At 43.5% G+C, this 16,716-nt stretch overlaps 1 protein-coding gene across 1 annotated transcript in view; it reads left to right on the forward strand.

Moving 5' to 3' along the window:
- mybpc1 (myosin binding protein C1) overlaps positions 1-16,716 on the forward strand; it is a 78,213-nt gene that overhangs the window by 49,133 nt on the left and 12,364 nt on the right. The window contains exons 25-32 of the mRNA XM_060914290.1: positions 131-319; positions 971-1,105; positions 1,449-1,616; positions 1,818-1,906; positions 2,040-2,235; positions 2,395-2,534; positions 2,683-2,842; positions 15,475-15,611. Of these exons, the coding sequence (XP_060770273.1) occupies positions 131-319; positions 971-1,105; positions 1,449-1,616; positions 1,818-1,906; positions 2,040-2,235; positions 2,395-2,534; positions 2,683-2,842; positions 15,475-15,611 (1,214 nt within the window). The remainder of the gene's footprint in view (positions 1-130; positions 320-970; positions 1,106-1,448; positions 1,617-1,817; positions 1,907-2,039; positions 2,236-2,394; positions 2,535-2,682; positions 2,843-15,474; positions 15,612-16,716) is intronic.

Here is a 16,716-nt window from a genome sequence, read left to right on the forward strand (position 1 = left end):
GAGGCCCTTTTATACAATGTGTAGACACCTTCATCTATAGCCAAATCCCAATCTTTGCACAAATCAGCATTGAAAAGCCGCTCCTCCAACAGCAGCATTGCCCTTACAGCTGTGCTCTTCTGTCCCTCAGGATATTTCATTGAGAGGAAGAAGAAGCAGAGCTCCAGGTGGATGCGACTTAACTTTGACCTCTGCAAAGAGACCACATTTGAACCGAAGAAGATGATTGAGGGTGTGCCATATGAGGTGCGGATTTTTGCTGTTAATGCGATCGGTGTTTCCAAGCCCAGTGATCCATCCAAACCCTTTATTCCCCTTGGTGAGTACCACGCCTTTCACACCTTTGAGCTTGCTGGTCTTCATTACGTCTCCAGTGCTTCCACCTGTCTATAAGTACTTATGCCTGGTTATGTTGCACCCTTTATGTATTTTTACATAAGAGAATAGTACACAATCCTAACAGATCCCTTCATAGCAGACAGCAACAGATATACCATGATGCCATCACCATATTTGAACTTGCCCTTCAGACACCCCTTTTGCAGCTGTTGCTTTCCAGCGATCCAAAGTATTCCCACTCTACACACAGCACAAGCCTGAGATTTAGAGGACATTAAACATGTCATTATTATACTTGAATTAAAAGTTTAGGAGATCAGGATCCAGTCCAGTCCAAGGAGAGTCTGGGAGAACATGCCAGAGAGATATAACTACCACTGGTGTGTGGATGGGGTGGGGTGGGTGGGTGGTGGTGGTGGGGGGGTGTGGGGGCACGTAGGAACTATGTTTACAATCATTTTATTGTTCATAGATGATTTTCACAATGTTGTTATATATTTGATTATCCATTGCAACATGCAAACAATATATAAAATGATCTAAAAGTGTTGTTATATACAGCTAGTATGAAAATCGCAAATCAGACAGACCTCTCTCTCTCTCTATCTATCTCTTTCTTTTTTCTTTCAAGCTGTCACCAGTGAGCCCACTATGCTGGTGGTTGATGAGGTGACAGATACAACTGTGACAGTGAAGTGGCGTCCTCCCGAAACCATCGGTGCTGCCGGGTTAGATGGCTACCGTGTGGAATACTGCATTGAAGGAAGTAAGACATAAATGCAGACCTGCGTATACAACTTTGTCACATGTTCTATCAGTAACACTAATAAATAATAAATGCTGCCAAAACTAAAGTAGTATACTACAAAATACTTTGCTATAAAGTCATTATTTCCATTTTACTTGAGCAATCATATTGTGATATGGAGCAACAGTTTAAAATAATAATAATAATAATAATTGTACGTATTGCGCCTTTATTCATCATCTTGTGAGATCTGATAATTGGGTGTAATGAAGCTGGACTTCAGAGTTGACATGAAGTCATTTTGATGAAATGGTCTCAGAAAGTGGCTACATAATAGCTGAACTATTTTTTGTTTCCACAGCCGATGAATGGATAGTTGCCAATGATGAACTGACTGACAAAACCAAATACACCATCACAGGCCTGATACCAGAGTCCAAGATCCTAATCCGAGTGAAGGCGATTAATAAAGCCGGTGAAAGCCAGCCGCGCACCATTCAACATTCTGTCCTGGTCAAAGAGGTCGTTGGTGAGCTACATCAACTGCAGCTCCTGTTTTTAGTATTATAAAATGCAAGCACATATGTTTTAGATTTTGGAATAAGTTAATATGAAAAGTAATGTTGACAATTGAATTGCTATGAACTTAACTCATATGTATAAAGAATAGTATAAACATGGAGATGGTATTGTAGGTGGTGAAGTAGATTATGAAATTTGCGTCTTGTAGAGGCTCCTAGGATTCGTGTCCCTCGCCACTTGAAGCAGACGTACATGCGCAAGGTTGGAGAACAAGTTAACCTCGTTGTGCCATTCATGGTAAGGCAATGATCGCTAATGAACAGAAAGGAAAGCACACAAAAGAAATTTGTGTATTAGCGCTGGAATTTAACAAAACAAAAAAACTAGATTTGGCATAATCAGGTTGCCATTTGTAAAATGTTTTGCCCAGGGCAAGCCCAGGCCAAAGGTCACCTGGCTGAAGGACGATGAGGCTATTGACCCAACACAGGTCAACATCCGCAACTCAGAGTGCGACAGCATCATCTTCATTCGCAAAGCAGAGCGCAAGCACTCTGGGAAATATAAGATGACTGTGGAAGTGGAAAAATATACAGATACAGCCATCCTGGACATCCAGATCGTGGGTTAGCAATCAGGCTCTTTGAAAAGAAACTTAACTGGAATATTTGATTAGAATACTGTATGTTGGTCAAAAACGTAGGTAGTCTTAACTGCCTTAACTGCTACATAATAGCCTAGATTATGTTAAAACAATTTTCCTTTTTTGATCTTCTCTCCTTCAGATCTTCCTGGTCCTCCACAATGTGTTCGAATTGAAGAGGTCTGGGGTGAGAATGTAGCTCTGGACTGGACGCCACCAAAGGATAGTGGCAATGCCCCCATAACAGGATACACCATCCAGAAGGCAGATAAAAAGACCATGGTATATAAAACTTTTTGTTCCCTGGCATGAACTACTTTTGCTTCTGGTAAAGAACATGTATACTACCACAACAGTCTTAATGAATTCATTTGCTCATTGCGATATCTACAAATGTTGCATAATATCTGGATGGCTATTGCGTCGACAGGAGTGGTACACCTGTGTGGAGCACTACCACCGCACATGCATCACTATCAGCGAGCTGGTAGTAGGCAATGAGTACTACTTCAGGATCTTCTCAGAGAACATGGTGGGCCTGAGCAAGAGTGCCACCACCACTAAAGATACAGCAGTCATAGTGAAGGAGGGTAAGTTTTGACTCCCTTGTGGCTTGACAATCTCCGTAAAGCAGAGATGGACAAAGTACCCAACTTCATTATTTAAGTCAAAGTACAGATCCCACTGGTCATATGCTACTCCAATACAAGTGAAAGTTGTACAGTCAAATTTTTACTTAAGTTAAAGTACTGAAGTACTTGCTTTTAAAAATACTTAAGTATTAAAAGTACATTTTCTGTCAATGCATTGTTGTATTATTGCCACAGCGCTTATAATACCTAATGCCTCTGAAGCAACTGACTGGATTTACAAAATTAATGTATGTTGTGCCATCATGGTGGTTTAACGTTAAGCTAGCTAGTCAGTGAAACTCCACCTGACATGCTAGCAAACGCTTTTCAAACTCAAAATCATATTGGGTAGCTAACGCTACTAGAAAAGAAAGATTTCTACATTATTTTTGTTTGGCAAGATTATGCTAAAACATTTCTGAAAGCACTTCAGGTAAGTTAACATTATTCATGTTAGCGTAACTCCGTTTTTACATCCTAACTAATAGTGTCCACATTCACTAGCTGTGTGTTATCGTTAGCCGTGGACAAGGCTACAGCAACTTGGTGGGCAAATCCATAGAAAGTCCTTTGACTAACCAGACTGCATAGCTACTGCAACGTTATCGCTAGCTCTAAAAGGACAGACACCTTCATTGCAAGCTTTCTCTTGAAATAAAACGTTTATATCCCTCAATATACTTCTGCAGGTTGGACGGCAAGTTTTTGTAGGCCGTGATGTGGTTTGTTTTAAGCAAACAAAGCAAACATTTAAAACGAAATGAATCTGTAATCCTTTCAGAAAACTGAAACATGGGTTCATGGGCCATGGGTGCATGCATTCTCCAGAAGAACCGCCTCCTTCCATTCTGCCATCAACTGATCTTGTTCAAATAATACTACTGGGAAATCATTGAACTTGATTTTATACAGTCTATGGACATGACGTGACCCTAATGATTACTGATAGGCTGTCTCAGTGTCACCTGCAAAAAAAACCCAATCACATTTTAGAAAACATCCACTTTCAAAGCTGCTTCATAGTAACAAGTAATGAGGACCTTGATAGAAATGTAGTGGAGTGAAAAGTACGATATTTGTCTTTCAAATGTAGTGAAGTTAAAGTCTTAAGTTTCCAAAAATAAATAAATAATACTCAAGTAAAGTACAGATACTCAAAAAGTGTACTTAAGTACAGTACTCAAGTAAATGTACTTTGTTACTGTCCACCCCTGCCGTAAAGTTGTTACTGGCTTAAGCAGAGCCAACCATGCAGCCTTCACTCGTGTAACCATATGTGTGTTGATTTCCTTTCCTATCAGTTTCACTGTAGTTGTCTTGACTCTCCTAACAAATATCTAGCTGATGAGGTAAAAATGAAAAATCTATAAAACATTGTATGTTTTCCTTGAAACAATGTTTTATCTGCTCATACTCTGCATTGTTCCAGATAACTGACTGTACAGTACATCTGTAACCCGAATGCCTGGAATCCTACATTGGGGGGAAAAGTGCTAGCATAAATGCTTCAACATGCTTTAAAGTCCTTGATCTCATTTATACTGTATTTTTGTCAGGAATGCAGGCAACATACCAATATAAATGCCAAAAGAGAGTTTATTCAGGCAATCAGGCAGACAAATCCAAAAGGTTAGACAACGGCAGAATCAGTAGGTAGGCAAGGTTCAGGCAAGGCACAAACAGGATATCAAAGGCAGAGGAAAAAGAGTAAAATACAGAACCATTTGTCAAGACCAATTAACAAATTGACAAAACCAGATAAACAATCCAGGAATCAGAGGCTTGGTAAAGTCAGACCAAAAGAACTGAGCGTTTACTTTGTGAAGACTGAGTGCTATGAGAATGCTGTGGTGATTGAGTCCAAGCGTGTGCAATCAGTAATGGAGGGACTATGAGCAGTGAAGTGACAGAATTACTGTTTCTGGGCAGGTAAACCTTCCAAAAATCCATTTTAATTCCAGCTTGTAATGCGACAAAAAAGGACAAACACCAAGGGGGATGAATACTTTTGCAAGACACTGTATAGGTATAGTTATCGGTGTTGTGGGACCAGGCCCTTAATTAGACAATCTCTTGCCTACTTGTGGCAATATCAATGTGACATTACAATTTTTCATTTAATACAAATAATTCCATAACTTATTAAAATATAGTCATAAATTGTGTATATTTAATTCATAATTAATGTACAACCCCAATTCCAAAAAAGTTGGGACACTGTGTAAAGCATGAATAAAAACAGAATGAGATAATCTGCAAATCATGGAAACTCTATATTTCTTTGAAAATAGTACAAAGACAACATATCAAAGGTTGAAACTGAGAAATTTTATTGTTTTTTGAAAAAATATATGCTCATTTTGAATTTGATGTCAACAAAAAGTTTCAAAAAAGTTGGGACGGGGCAACAAAAGACTGAAAAAGTTGCATAATGGTTAAAATATAATAATAATAATAATAATAATAATAATAATAATAATAATAATAATTTGGTTAGGGTGGCACGGTGGTGTAGTGGTTAGCGCTATCGCCTCACAGCAAGAAGGTCCGGGTTCGAGCCCCGTGGCCGGCGAGGGCCTTTCTGTGTGGAGTTTGCATGTTCTCTCCGTGTCCGCGTGGGTTTCCTCCGGGTGCTCCGGTTTCCCCCACAGTCCAAAGACATGCAGGTTAGGTTAACTGGTGACTCTAAATTGACCGTAGGTGTGAATGTGAGTGTGAATGGTTGTCTGTGTCTATGTGTCAGCCCTGTGATGACCTGGCGACTTGTCCAGGGTGTACCCCGCCTTTCGCCCGTAGTCAGCTGGGATAGGCTCCAGCTTGCCTGCGACCCTGTAGAACAGGATAAAGCGGCTAGAGATAATGAGATGAGATAATTTGGTTAATTGGCAACAGGTCAGTAAGATGATTGGGTATAAAAAGAGCATCCCAGAGAGGCGGAGTCTCTCAGAAGTAAAGATGGGGCGGGGTTCACCGCTCTGTGAAAGACTGCATGGGCAAACAACGCAACAATTTAAGAATAACGTTCCTCAATGTAAAACCACAAAGAATTTGTGGATCACATCATCTATGGTCCATAATATCATTAAAAAGATTCAGAGAATCTGGAGAAATCTCTGTATGCAAGAGACAAGACTGAAAACTGACACTGGATGCCTGTGATCTTCAGGCCCTCAGGAGACACTGCATTAAAAGCAGACATGTGTCTGTAGTGGAACTCACTGTATGGGCTCAGGAACACTTCAGAAAACCATCGTCTGTGAAAACACTTCATTACTGCATCCACAAATGTAAGTTAAAACCAGATATAAATAATATCCAGACCCCCCCCCTTCTCTGGGCCCAAGCTCTTTTATGATGGACTGAGGCGAAGTGGAAAACTGTCCCGAGGTCTGACAAATCAAAAGTAGAAATTCTTTTCAGAAATCATGGACACCACGTCCTCCAGCATCTGTGATGGTACGAGGGTGCATTAGTGCACATGACATGGGTAGCTTGTACATCTGGGAAGGCATCATTAATGCTGAATGATATATACACGTTTCAGAGCAATATGCTGCCATCCAGACTAAATCTTTTTCAGGGAAGGCCTTCCTTCTTTCAGCAAGATAACGACAAACCACTTTCTGCACATATTACAACTGCATGGCTCTGTAGTAAAAGAGTCCGGGTGCTAAACTGGCCTGCTGCAGTCCAGACCTGTCTCCCAGTTAAAATATTTGGCGCATTATGAGGTGCAAAATACAACAAAGGAGACCCCAAACTGTTGAGCAGCTGAAATTGTATATCAGAAAAGAATGGGACAACATTTCTCTTTCAGATCTACAGCAGTTGGTCTCCTCAGTTCCCAAATGTTTACAGAGTGTTGTTAAAAGTAGAGGTGATGCAACACAGTAGTAAACACGCCCCTGTCCCAACTTTTCTGAAATGTGTTGCTGACATCAAATTCAAAATGAGCATATATTTTTCAAAAAACAATAAAATTTCTCAGTTGCAACACTTGATATGTTGTCTTTGTACTATTTTCAATGAACTATAGGGTTTTCATGATTTTCAAATTACGTATCGCATTCTGTTTTTATTTACAGTTTACACAGCATCCCAACATTTTTGGAATTGGGGTTGTACAAGCAAAATAATTTAACACGGGCAGCATATTCAACACCATTTTTTCCCATTGATTGTAAGCGTCCTGGCTGCAAGGGAGATCTTAAGGACATTCTTTGCTGTGAAACAGTGATCCAGGTCCATCGTAACTTAAGAGCAAACTAAAGTACTACTTTGGCTACAATGGTGTTCAGGGAAAACCACGGTAGCTTAAAGATGGTTCTTAAGAGGCAGCTAAAGACGCTCTTAGCATTAAGAGGCTTTTGGGAAACCCACTCCAGTTTTGTTGGTCTGACATTACCAAAACTTTGATTCCTGCATTATTTATCTGGTACATATTTTGGGATTTTGCTCTTTTGCCTCTGCCTTTGATATCCTGTTTGTGCCTCAACCAATCCTTGCCTGCCTATCGATTCTGCCATTGTCTCACGTTTTGGTTTTGTCTTCCAATTTGTCCTTGGCTATCAACCGCCCCTCTTCCCATGGGATGATTCTCCCACCGACATACCTGCAGTCGATGAGTGATTCAAATGCAGTGAACAAGTGTGTGAGAGTGTCCATCAGCACTTAGAGCAAGTTGTGCAAAGGTACAAGCACTTTCCTGACCATTACAAAGGGGAAACCTCCCAATATAACCCAGGTGACCAAGTGCGGCTATCAGCCAAGGATATCAGGAGCCCACAAGCCTGCAAGAAACTCAGTGCCAAATATTTCGGCACCTTTAAAACCCATCAACGACGTGACTTACAAGCTTTACACAATATGTAAGTTGTGTAAGTTTACACAATATGCCTACCACTTTAAAGGTGAAAATTGTTGTTTTATTGTGACATAAACAATAATTAAGATGAAAAAACAGAAATCTGGATTGTGCATAGGTATCCCCCCCCCCCCCAGTCAATACTTTGTAGAGCCACCTTTTGCCACAATTACAGCTGCAAGTCTCTTGGGGTATGTCTCGATTAGCTTAGCACATCTAGCCACTGGGATTTTTGCACATTCCTCAAGGCAAAACTGCTCCAACTCCTTCAAGTTAGATGGGTTGTGTTGGTGTACACAGCAATCTTCAAGTTATGCCATAGATTCTCAATTGGATTGAAGTCTGGGCTTTGACTAGGCCATTCCAAGACGTTTAAATGTTTCCCTTTAAACCACTCCAGTGTAGCTTTAGCAGTATGTTTAGGGTTATTGTCCTGCTGGAATGTGAACCTTCATCCCAGCCTCAAACCTCTGGCTGACTCAAACAGGTTTTCCTCCAGAATCACCTTGTATTTAGTGCCATCCATCTTTCCTTCAATCCTGATCAGCTTTCCTGTCCCTGCAGATAAAGAATATCCCCACAGCATGATGCTGCCACCACCATGCTTCACTGTAGGAATGGTGTTCTCAGGGTGTTGGGTTTACACCACATATGGCATTTCCCATGATGGCCAAAAAGATCAATTTTAGTCTCATCTGACCAAAGAATCTTTTTCCATGTGTTTGGGGAGTCTGCCACATGCTGTCGGGCAAACACCAAATGTGTTTTCTTAAGCAATGACTTTTTTTCTGGCCACTCTTCCATAAAGTCCCACTCTGTGGAGTGTACAGCTTAAAGTGATCCTATGGACAGATACTCCCATCTGCGCTGTGGATTTTTGCTGCTCCTTCAGTGTTATCTTTGGTGTCTTTGTTGCATCTCTGATTAATGCCCTCCTTGCCGGGTCTGTGAGTTTTCGTGGATGGCCTTCTCTTGTCAAGTTTGTTGTGGTGACATATTCTTTCCATTTTGCTATAATGGATTTAATGGTGCTCCCTGGGATATTCAAAGTTTGAGATGTTTTATAACCCAACCCTGATCTATACTTCTCCGCAACTTTGTCTCTGACCTGTTTGGAGGCTCGTTGGTTTTCATGTTGCTTGCTTAGTAGAGTTGCAGAGTCAGGGTCCTTCCAAAACAGGTTGATTTATACAGATATCATATGACAGATCATGTGACACTTTGATTGCACACAGGTGGATCTTAATCACCTAATTATGTGACTTATGAAGTGAATTGGTTGGACTAGCTCTTATTTAGGGGTTTCATACGAAAGGGGGTGAATACTTATGCACACTCCAGATTTCTGTTGTTTTTTCATCTTAATTATTGTTTGTGTCACAATAAAACCTCAATTTGCACCTTTAAAGCTGTAGGCATGTTGTGTAAATCAAATGGTGCTAATCCTCCAAAAATCCATTTTAATTCCAGCTTGTAATGCGACAAAACAGGACAAACACCAAGGGGGATGAATACTTTTGCAAGACACTGTATACTTATAACTACAACTATGACTATACCCATGCCTGAATTTATTTCCAGTCTGGAGCAGTCACACCACAACTTTAATCCCGACTATATTATCGCTTGGTCCTGCCACTCAGGTAAATACAGTGGTGCTTGAAAGTTTGTGAACCCTTTAGAATTTTCTATATTTCTGCATAAATATGACCCAAAACATCATCAGATTTTCACACAAGCCCTAAAAGTAGATAAAGAGAACCCAGTTAAACAAATGAGACAAAAATATGATACTTGGTCATTTATTTATTGAGGAAAATGATCCAATATTACATATCTGTGGGTGGCAAAAGTATGTGAACCTCTAGGATTAGCAGTTAATTTGAAGGTGAAATTAGAGTCAGGTGTTTTCAATCAATTGGATGACAAATCAGGTGTGAGTGGGCACCCTGTTTTATTTAAAGAACAGGGATCTATCAAAGTCTGATCTTCACAACACATGTTTGTGCAAGTGTATCATGGCATGAACAAAGGAGATTTCTGAGGACCTCAGAAAAAGCATTGTTGATGCTCATCAGGCTGGAAAAGGTTACAAAACCATCTGTAAAGAGTTTGGACTCCACCAATCCACAGTCAGACAGATTGTGTACAAATGGAGGAAATTCAAGACCATTGTTACCCTCCCCAGGAGTGGTCGACCAACAAAGATCACTCCAAGACCAAGGCGTGTAATAGTTGGCGAGGTCACAAAGGACCCCAGGGTAACTTCTAAGCAACTGAAGGCCTCTCTCACATTGGCTAATGTTAATGTTCATGAGTCCACCATCAGGAGAACACTGAACAACAATGGTGTGCATGGCAGGGTTGCAAGGAGAAAGCCACTGCTCTCCAAAAAACTTGCTGCTTGTCTGCAGTTTGCTAAAGATCACATGGACAGGCCAGAAGGCTATTGGAAAAATGTTTTGTGGATGGCTGAGCCCAAAATAGAACAATTTGGTTTAAATGAGAAGCGTTAAGTTTGGAGAAAGGAAAACACTGCATTCCAGCATAACAACCTTATCCCATCTGTGAAACATGGTGGTGGTAGTATCGTGTTTTGGGCCTGTTTTGCTGAATCTGGGCCAGGACGGCTTGCCATCATTGATGGAACAATGAATTCTGAATTATACCAGCGAATTCTAAAGGAAAATGTCAAGACATCTGTCCACGAACTGAATTTCAAGAGAAGGTGGGTCATGCAGCAAGACAACGACCCTAAGCACACAAGTCGTTCTACCAAAGAATGGTTAAAGAAGAATAAAGTTCATGTTTTGGAATGGCCAAGTCAAAGTCCTGACCTTAATCCAATCAAAATGTTGTGGAAGGACCTGAAGCAAGCAGTTCATGTGAGGAAACCCACCAACATCCCAGAGTTGAAGCTGTTCTGTATGGAGGAATGGGCTAAAATTCGTCCAAGCCGGTGTGCAGGACTGATCAACAGATACCGGAAACATTTAATTGCAGTTATTGCTGCACAAGGGGGTCACACCAGATACTGAAAGCAAAGGTTCACATACTTTTGCCACTCACAGACATGTAATATTGGATCATTTTCCTCAATAAATAAATGACCAAGTATAATATTTTTGTCTCATTTGTTTAACTGGGTTCTCTTTATCTAATTTTAGGACTTGTGTGAAAATCTGATGATGTTTTGGGTCATATTTTTGCAGAAATATAGAAAATTCTAAAGGGTTCACAAACTTTTAAGCACCACTGTAAATATATGTGTGTGGCAGCGGGGGCGTGGTCATGCATCGGTCTGCGAATGGAGGGCAGAGTCAGGGAAGGTAAGTGGCAGAATCACTGCACCGGATGGGAATTAACCTGTGTTTGTGTGTCTTCCCCAGTGACCGCGCCCTATAAGAGGAGAGGGAGAGCAGAGGAAGGGAGCTCTCCCCAACCTGGACACTTGTGTGCGCGCGCGTATGTGTGTGTGGGCGAGTGAAATAAGACGCTGAAAAGCGCAAATAAAAGTTTTTTGGGAGAACTCAGTTCTGGCCTGCCGTGCTTCTGTGCTCCACCCACCTTCAACTATTCCTACAGTCGTGCCGAAACCCGGGACGGAGTACAGAAGAGAACAGCCTCATGGAGTCCTCCCCCTTCAAGGACCTGGTCCATGTCCTCACCACGGTCCAACAGAGCCAGCACCAGGTGCTGGTCGCCCTCTGGAAGGAGCAGGAACAGCGGTTCGAAGCCCTGGTGCTGGTGCAGCAGGAAGATCACCAGGCGTTCTGGCATCTGCTTGTGTCGGCGGGGTCCACCATCACCACCGCCACGGACCCTTCCAACCTCACCCTAACGAAGATGGGTCCGCAGGACGACCCCGAAGCCTTCCTTGCTCTTTTTGAGCAGGCAGCAGAGGCGTGGGGTTGGCCAGTGGAACAGCGCGTGGCGCGCCTCCTCCCCCTGCTAATGGGCGATGCGCAGCTGGCCGCACTACAGCTCCCCGCCGACAGCCGGCTGGTCTACGCCGACCTCCGCGTCAGAGTGAGGAGCAGCAGGCTCCTCCTCCCTCTCTCGGGGAATCCCTCGCGGATTTCCCATTGGAGCAGTCTCGAGACGAAACTCTGCGGCATGCATTTGACCAAGTGAGAGTAATCAATGATCAAACGCTCCAGCCAAATGCCACCCTGTCCTTCCCCTATTTCTCCATTATTAAGGATAGGTTATACCGAGTGACACAGGACACTCAGACTAAGGAACCGATAACACAGCTTTTAATCCCAAAGAGCCGCCGGGAATTTATATTCCAGGCGACTCACTTTAATCCCATGGCCAGACACTTGGGGCAGGATAAGACACTAGCCCGAATAATGGCCTGGTTCTATTGGCCAGGGATTCGCGGCAATGTCCGTAGGTGGTGTACGGCGTGCCGCGAATGCCAGTTAGTAAATCCTGCAGCCATTCCAAAAGCGCCTTTGTGCCCTCTGCCATTAATCGAGACCCGTTTGAAAGAATCGGGGTCGATCTTGTCGGGCCATTAAATCGGTCAACATGAGGATATCGCTTTATTTTAGTTTTTGTGGACTATGCAATGCGATATCCGGAAGCAGTGCCTCTTCACAATATCTCAGCACGTGATATTGCAGAAGCACTCTTCTGCATCATCTCCCAAGTTGGAATCTCCAAAGAGATTCTGACTGATCAAGGCACTACGTTTATGTCACGCACACTGCACGAACTGTATGGGTTACTGGGAATTAAGCCTATCCGCACCAGCGTTTATCACCCACAAACGGATGGCTTAGTCGAACGGTTCAATCGCACCCTCAAGAACATAATTCGGAAATTTGTAAGCAAGGACACATGCAACTGGGATAAATGGCTCGAGCCCCTGTTATTCGCAGTGCGAGAGGTCCCGCAAGCCTCCACAGGGTTCTTCCTGTTCGAATTATTATACAGGCATAAGCCGCGTGGCATTCTAGATGTGCTGCGTGAAAATTGGGAGAAGGGACCTTCAACAAGTAAAAATGAAATTCAATACGTTATCGGCCTGCAAGCCAAACTCCACACACTCACGCACCTAACCCAGGAGAATTTGCAGCAGGCCCAAGAATGTCAAGTCCGTCTGTATGGCAGGGGCACGTGCCTTAGGGAATTCACAGTGGGAGATAAAGTGCTCGTGTTGTTGCCCACGTCGAGCTCCAAATTGATCGCCAGGTGGCAAGGACCATTTGAGGTCACACGCCGAGTCGGGGACGTCGACTATGAGGTGAGGCGAACGGACGGGGTGGGGCATTACAGATTTACCACCTCAATCTGTTAAAACTTTGGAACGAGGAGGTCCCAATGGCATTGGTGTCGGTGGTTCCAGAGAAGGCAGAGCTGGGGCCGGAGGTTCAAAAAGGAAAATTGATATCGCCCACCGCTCTGATCCCCTGTGGAGACCACCTCTCCCCGACCCAACTCACGGAGGTCACCCTGTTGCAGACAGAATTTTCTGACGTGTTCTCGCCCCTGCCCAGCTGCACCCACCTCATAGAACACCACATTGAGACGTCCCCAGGGGTAGTAGTGCGCAGCCGCCCTTACAGACTGCCTGAACACAAAAAAAAGGTGGTTCGGGAAGAACTCAAGGCCATGCTCGAAATGGGCATCATCGAGGAGTCCCACAGTGACTGGAGCAGCCCGGTGGTCTTGGTTCCCAAGGCCAACGGGTCGGTCCAGTTCTGTGTGGACTATAGAAAAGTCAACGCGGTGTCTAAATTTGATGCATACCCAATGCCTCGTATTGACGAGTTGCTCGATCGGCTAGGCACAGCTCGTTTTTATTCGACACTGGATTTGACAAAGGGATATTGGCAGATCCCCTTGACTCCACTATCCCAAGAGAAAATGGCCTTTTCCACACCGTTTGGCTTAAACCAGTTCATCACACTTCCTTTTGGGCTTTTTGGGGCGCCCGCTACATTCCAGCAGCTTATGGATAGGGTCCTCCGCCCCCACGCCACCTATGCAGCCACATACTTGGATGAGATCATTATTTATAGTAATGACTGGCTACGGCACTTAGAACACCTACGGGCCGTCCTTAGGTCCCTGAGGTGAGCAGGTCTCACAGCCAACCCAAAGAAGTGTGCGATTGGGTGGGTGGAAGTATGGTATCTGGGCTTCCACTTGGGCAATAGGCAGGTGCGTCCCTAAATCAATAAGACAGCAGTGATTGCGGCCTGCCCAAGGCCCAAGACCAAAAAGGGGGTGAGACAGTTCCTGGGGCTGGCTGGCTACTATCGTAGGTTTATACCTAATTATTCTGACGTCACCAGCCCGCTGACTGATCTCACTAAAAAGGGAGCACCAGATCTGGTCCAGTGGACAGAGCACCGGATCCGGTACAGTGGCTCCACCCCATGAAGGATGCCAACGCGTGGATCACCCGTTGGTATCTGGCACTCCAACCGTTTAAGTTCGAGGTGGTCCACAGGCTGGGGGCACAGATGGTGGTGGCGGATTTTCTCTCCCGTCAAGGGGGACACAGGTCAACTAAAGTGTTCGTATGGCGTAATAGGTATTCGAGCAACATGCCTGCTGTGTAGGTTTCATTTTTACGGCGTACACATGATGTATGTGTGGTGTATCAAAGCTGCTATGTATGTGCTACAGATTTTTAACTGCGGACTTAAAAATACACCACACTCTGGCGTACAAGGAGATCATGTTACGCATCCTAGAGTATGAGCTATGTAAGTTGGCGATGCTGTGACGTTTCTTTCTTACTGCCATGTACCCTGATATGCCGTACATACGCAAGGCTGAAACGCCAATGTGTGAATCAAGCATAATGCCTTTAGGGAGGACACATGGTGCAAAGAAGCTCTTAGCAACGCTACGTTTAAGAGTTCTTCTTACGAGTGAGTTCAGGAAAAGCATGTACGGAGACAGCATTCATTGCTTAAGAGTGTCTTTAAACTCGCTCTTTAGCCCTAAAGTGCAACGTCATCAGCAAACCCAACCCTGAGTATTTACTTTGCAAAGACTGAGTGCTGTGGTGACTGAGTCGAGGTGTGTGCAATCAGTAATTGAGGGAGTTTGAGTGGTGAATTTCAGGATGGGTATTGTAGTCCATGGAAGCCATATTTGAAAGCTGCTGTGAATACTGGGAAGTGGAGTTTTGAGTGCTAGCCAGTGCAGACATGGCAAATTTCTTCTTCTTTTGGCAGAAATTTTTGCTTCTTTCTTGAAATAAATGCTTAAAATTAGCTACCAATAGAACAGAACTATTTCCAGTTTGAAATTTGAAAAAAATTCTCCATATTGGTTTAATAATTATATCCTTGATTGACTGTAATCTTGTAATAAGAAATACTCGATAAATGTGACTATATTCAAGATATTTTCACTTTATAAGATGTTACGTTTTGCAGTGTACCTTTCTCCATCTGTTTATCTCCTCGTTTTTGTTGCTTATTTGGACAAAAATATATAAACCTGCAAATTGTACAATCGTAAGATGTATGAGAAGCCGTTTGTTATGTATTACAAACAAAAAAATAATAGCCATATTGCACACTGTGCTTTTAAAGGGCTAATGTTAAACTAAATCGGTGTTGTCTCTTCTTCATCACATAAGGGAAATTCCCCCATGATACAGTGCTTGGCCCGTATCATGCACACTCCCACTATCCATCTCCCCTCTTTTCTTCCTCCTCCTCTCCCTCTTCCGCCTCCTGTCACTCTTTCTCAGGTATGAATCTGAAGAACCCAGAATACATCAACTATGACTTCACAGAGGCACCCAAGTTCACGCAGCCACTCATCAACACCTTTGCCGTCGCTGGGTACAACACGTCCCTTAACTGCAGTGTCCGCGCCAACCCACGGGTACGTTAGAGATGTGTGTAGCTCTGTGTTAATATCAACCATTCACCACTCAGCAGCTACAGCTACAGACAGGTCAGTAATGCTACAGAGATGTTCTGATTGTAGTCCTCTTTTTATTTAATAAATAAATAAGCATCCGTGGCACGGTGGTGTAGTGGTTAGCGCTGTCGCCTCACAGCAAGAAGGTCTGGGTTCGAGCCCCGTGGCCGGCGAGGGCCTTTCTGTGTGGAGTTTGCATGTTCTCCCCGTATCCACGTGGGTTTCCTCCGGGTGCTCTGGTTTCCCCCACAGTCCAAAAACATGCAGGTTAGGTTAACTGGTGACTCTAAATTGACCGTAGGTGTGAATGTGAGTGTGAATGGTTGTCTGTGTCTATGTGTCAGCCCTGTGATGACCTGGTGACTTGTCCAGGGTGTACCCCGCCTTTCGCCCATAGTCAGCTGGGATAGGCTCCAGCTTGCCTGTGACCCTGTAGAACAGGATAAAGCAGCTAGAGATAATGAGATGAGATGAGAAATAAGCATCCATTAAATCTTAATTAATTCAGAAATCTAAAAATAGACACCTGCTTTTTACTTAAAAAACACTTTAATTAAAAGAGGAAATAGATAACACACAAATGCACTGTTAATCGACAGTTGAGGCCAAAGGTTTATACACACCTCGGCTAAAGAGATTCAAAATCAATTTTCACATAGCCATACATTTCCTAGGTCAAGGCAATTAGGGCATCTAGTTTATTTCCATAAGAGGCCATTTCAAAATAATAGCTAAGACAAAGATTTATTTCAGATTTTATTTGCTATAACAGGTTTTCAGTGGGGCGGCACGGTGGTGTAGTGGTTAGCGCTGTCGCCTCACAGCAAGAAGGTCTGGGTTCGAGCCCCGTGGCCAGCGAGGGCCTTTCTGTGCGGAGTTTGCATGTTCTCCCCGTGTCCGCGTGGGTTTCCTCCGGGTGCTCCGGTTTCCCCCACAGTCCAAAGACATGCAGGTTAGGTTAACTGGTGACTCTAAATTGACCGTAGGTGTGAATGTGAGTGTGAATGGTTGTCTGTGTCTATGTGTCAGCCCTGTGATGACCTGGCGACTTGTCCAGGGTGTACCC

Source organism: Neoarius graeffei, chromosome 2, assembly GCF_027579695.1.
Source record: "Neoarius graeffei isolate fNeoGra1 chromosome 2, fNeoGra1.pri, whole genome shotgun sequence".
Classification (NCBI taxonomy): domain Eukaryota; kingdom Metazoa; phylum Chordata; class Actinopteri; order Siluriformes; family Ariidae; genus Neoarius; species Neoarius graeffei.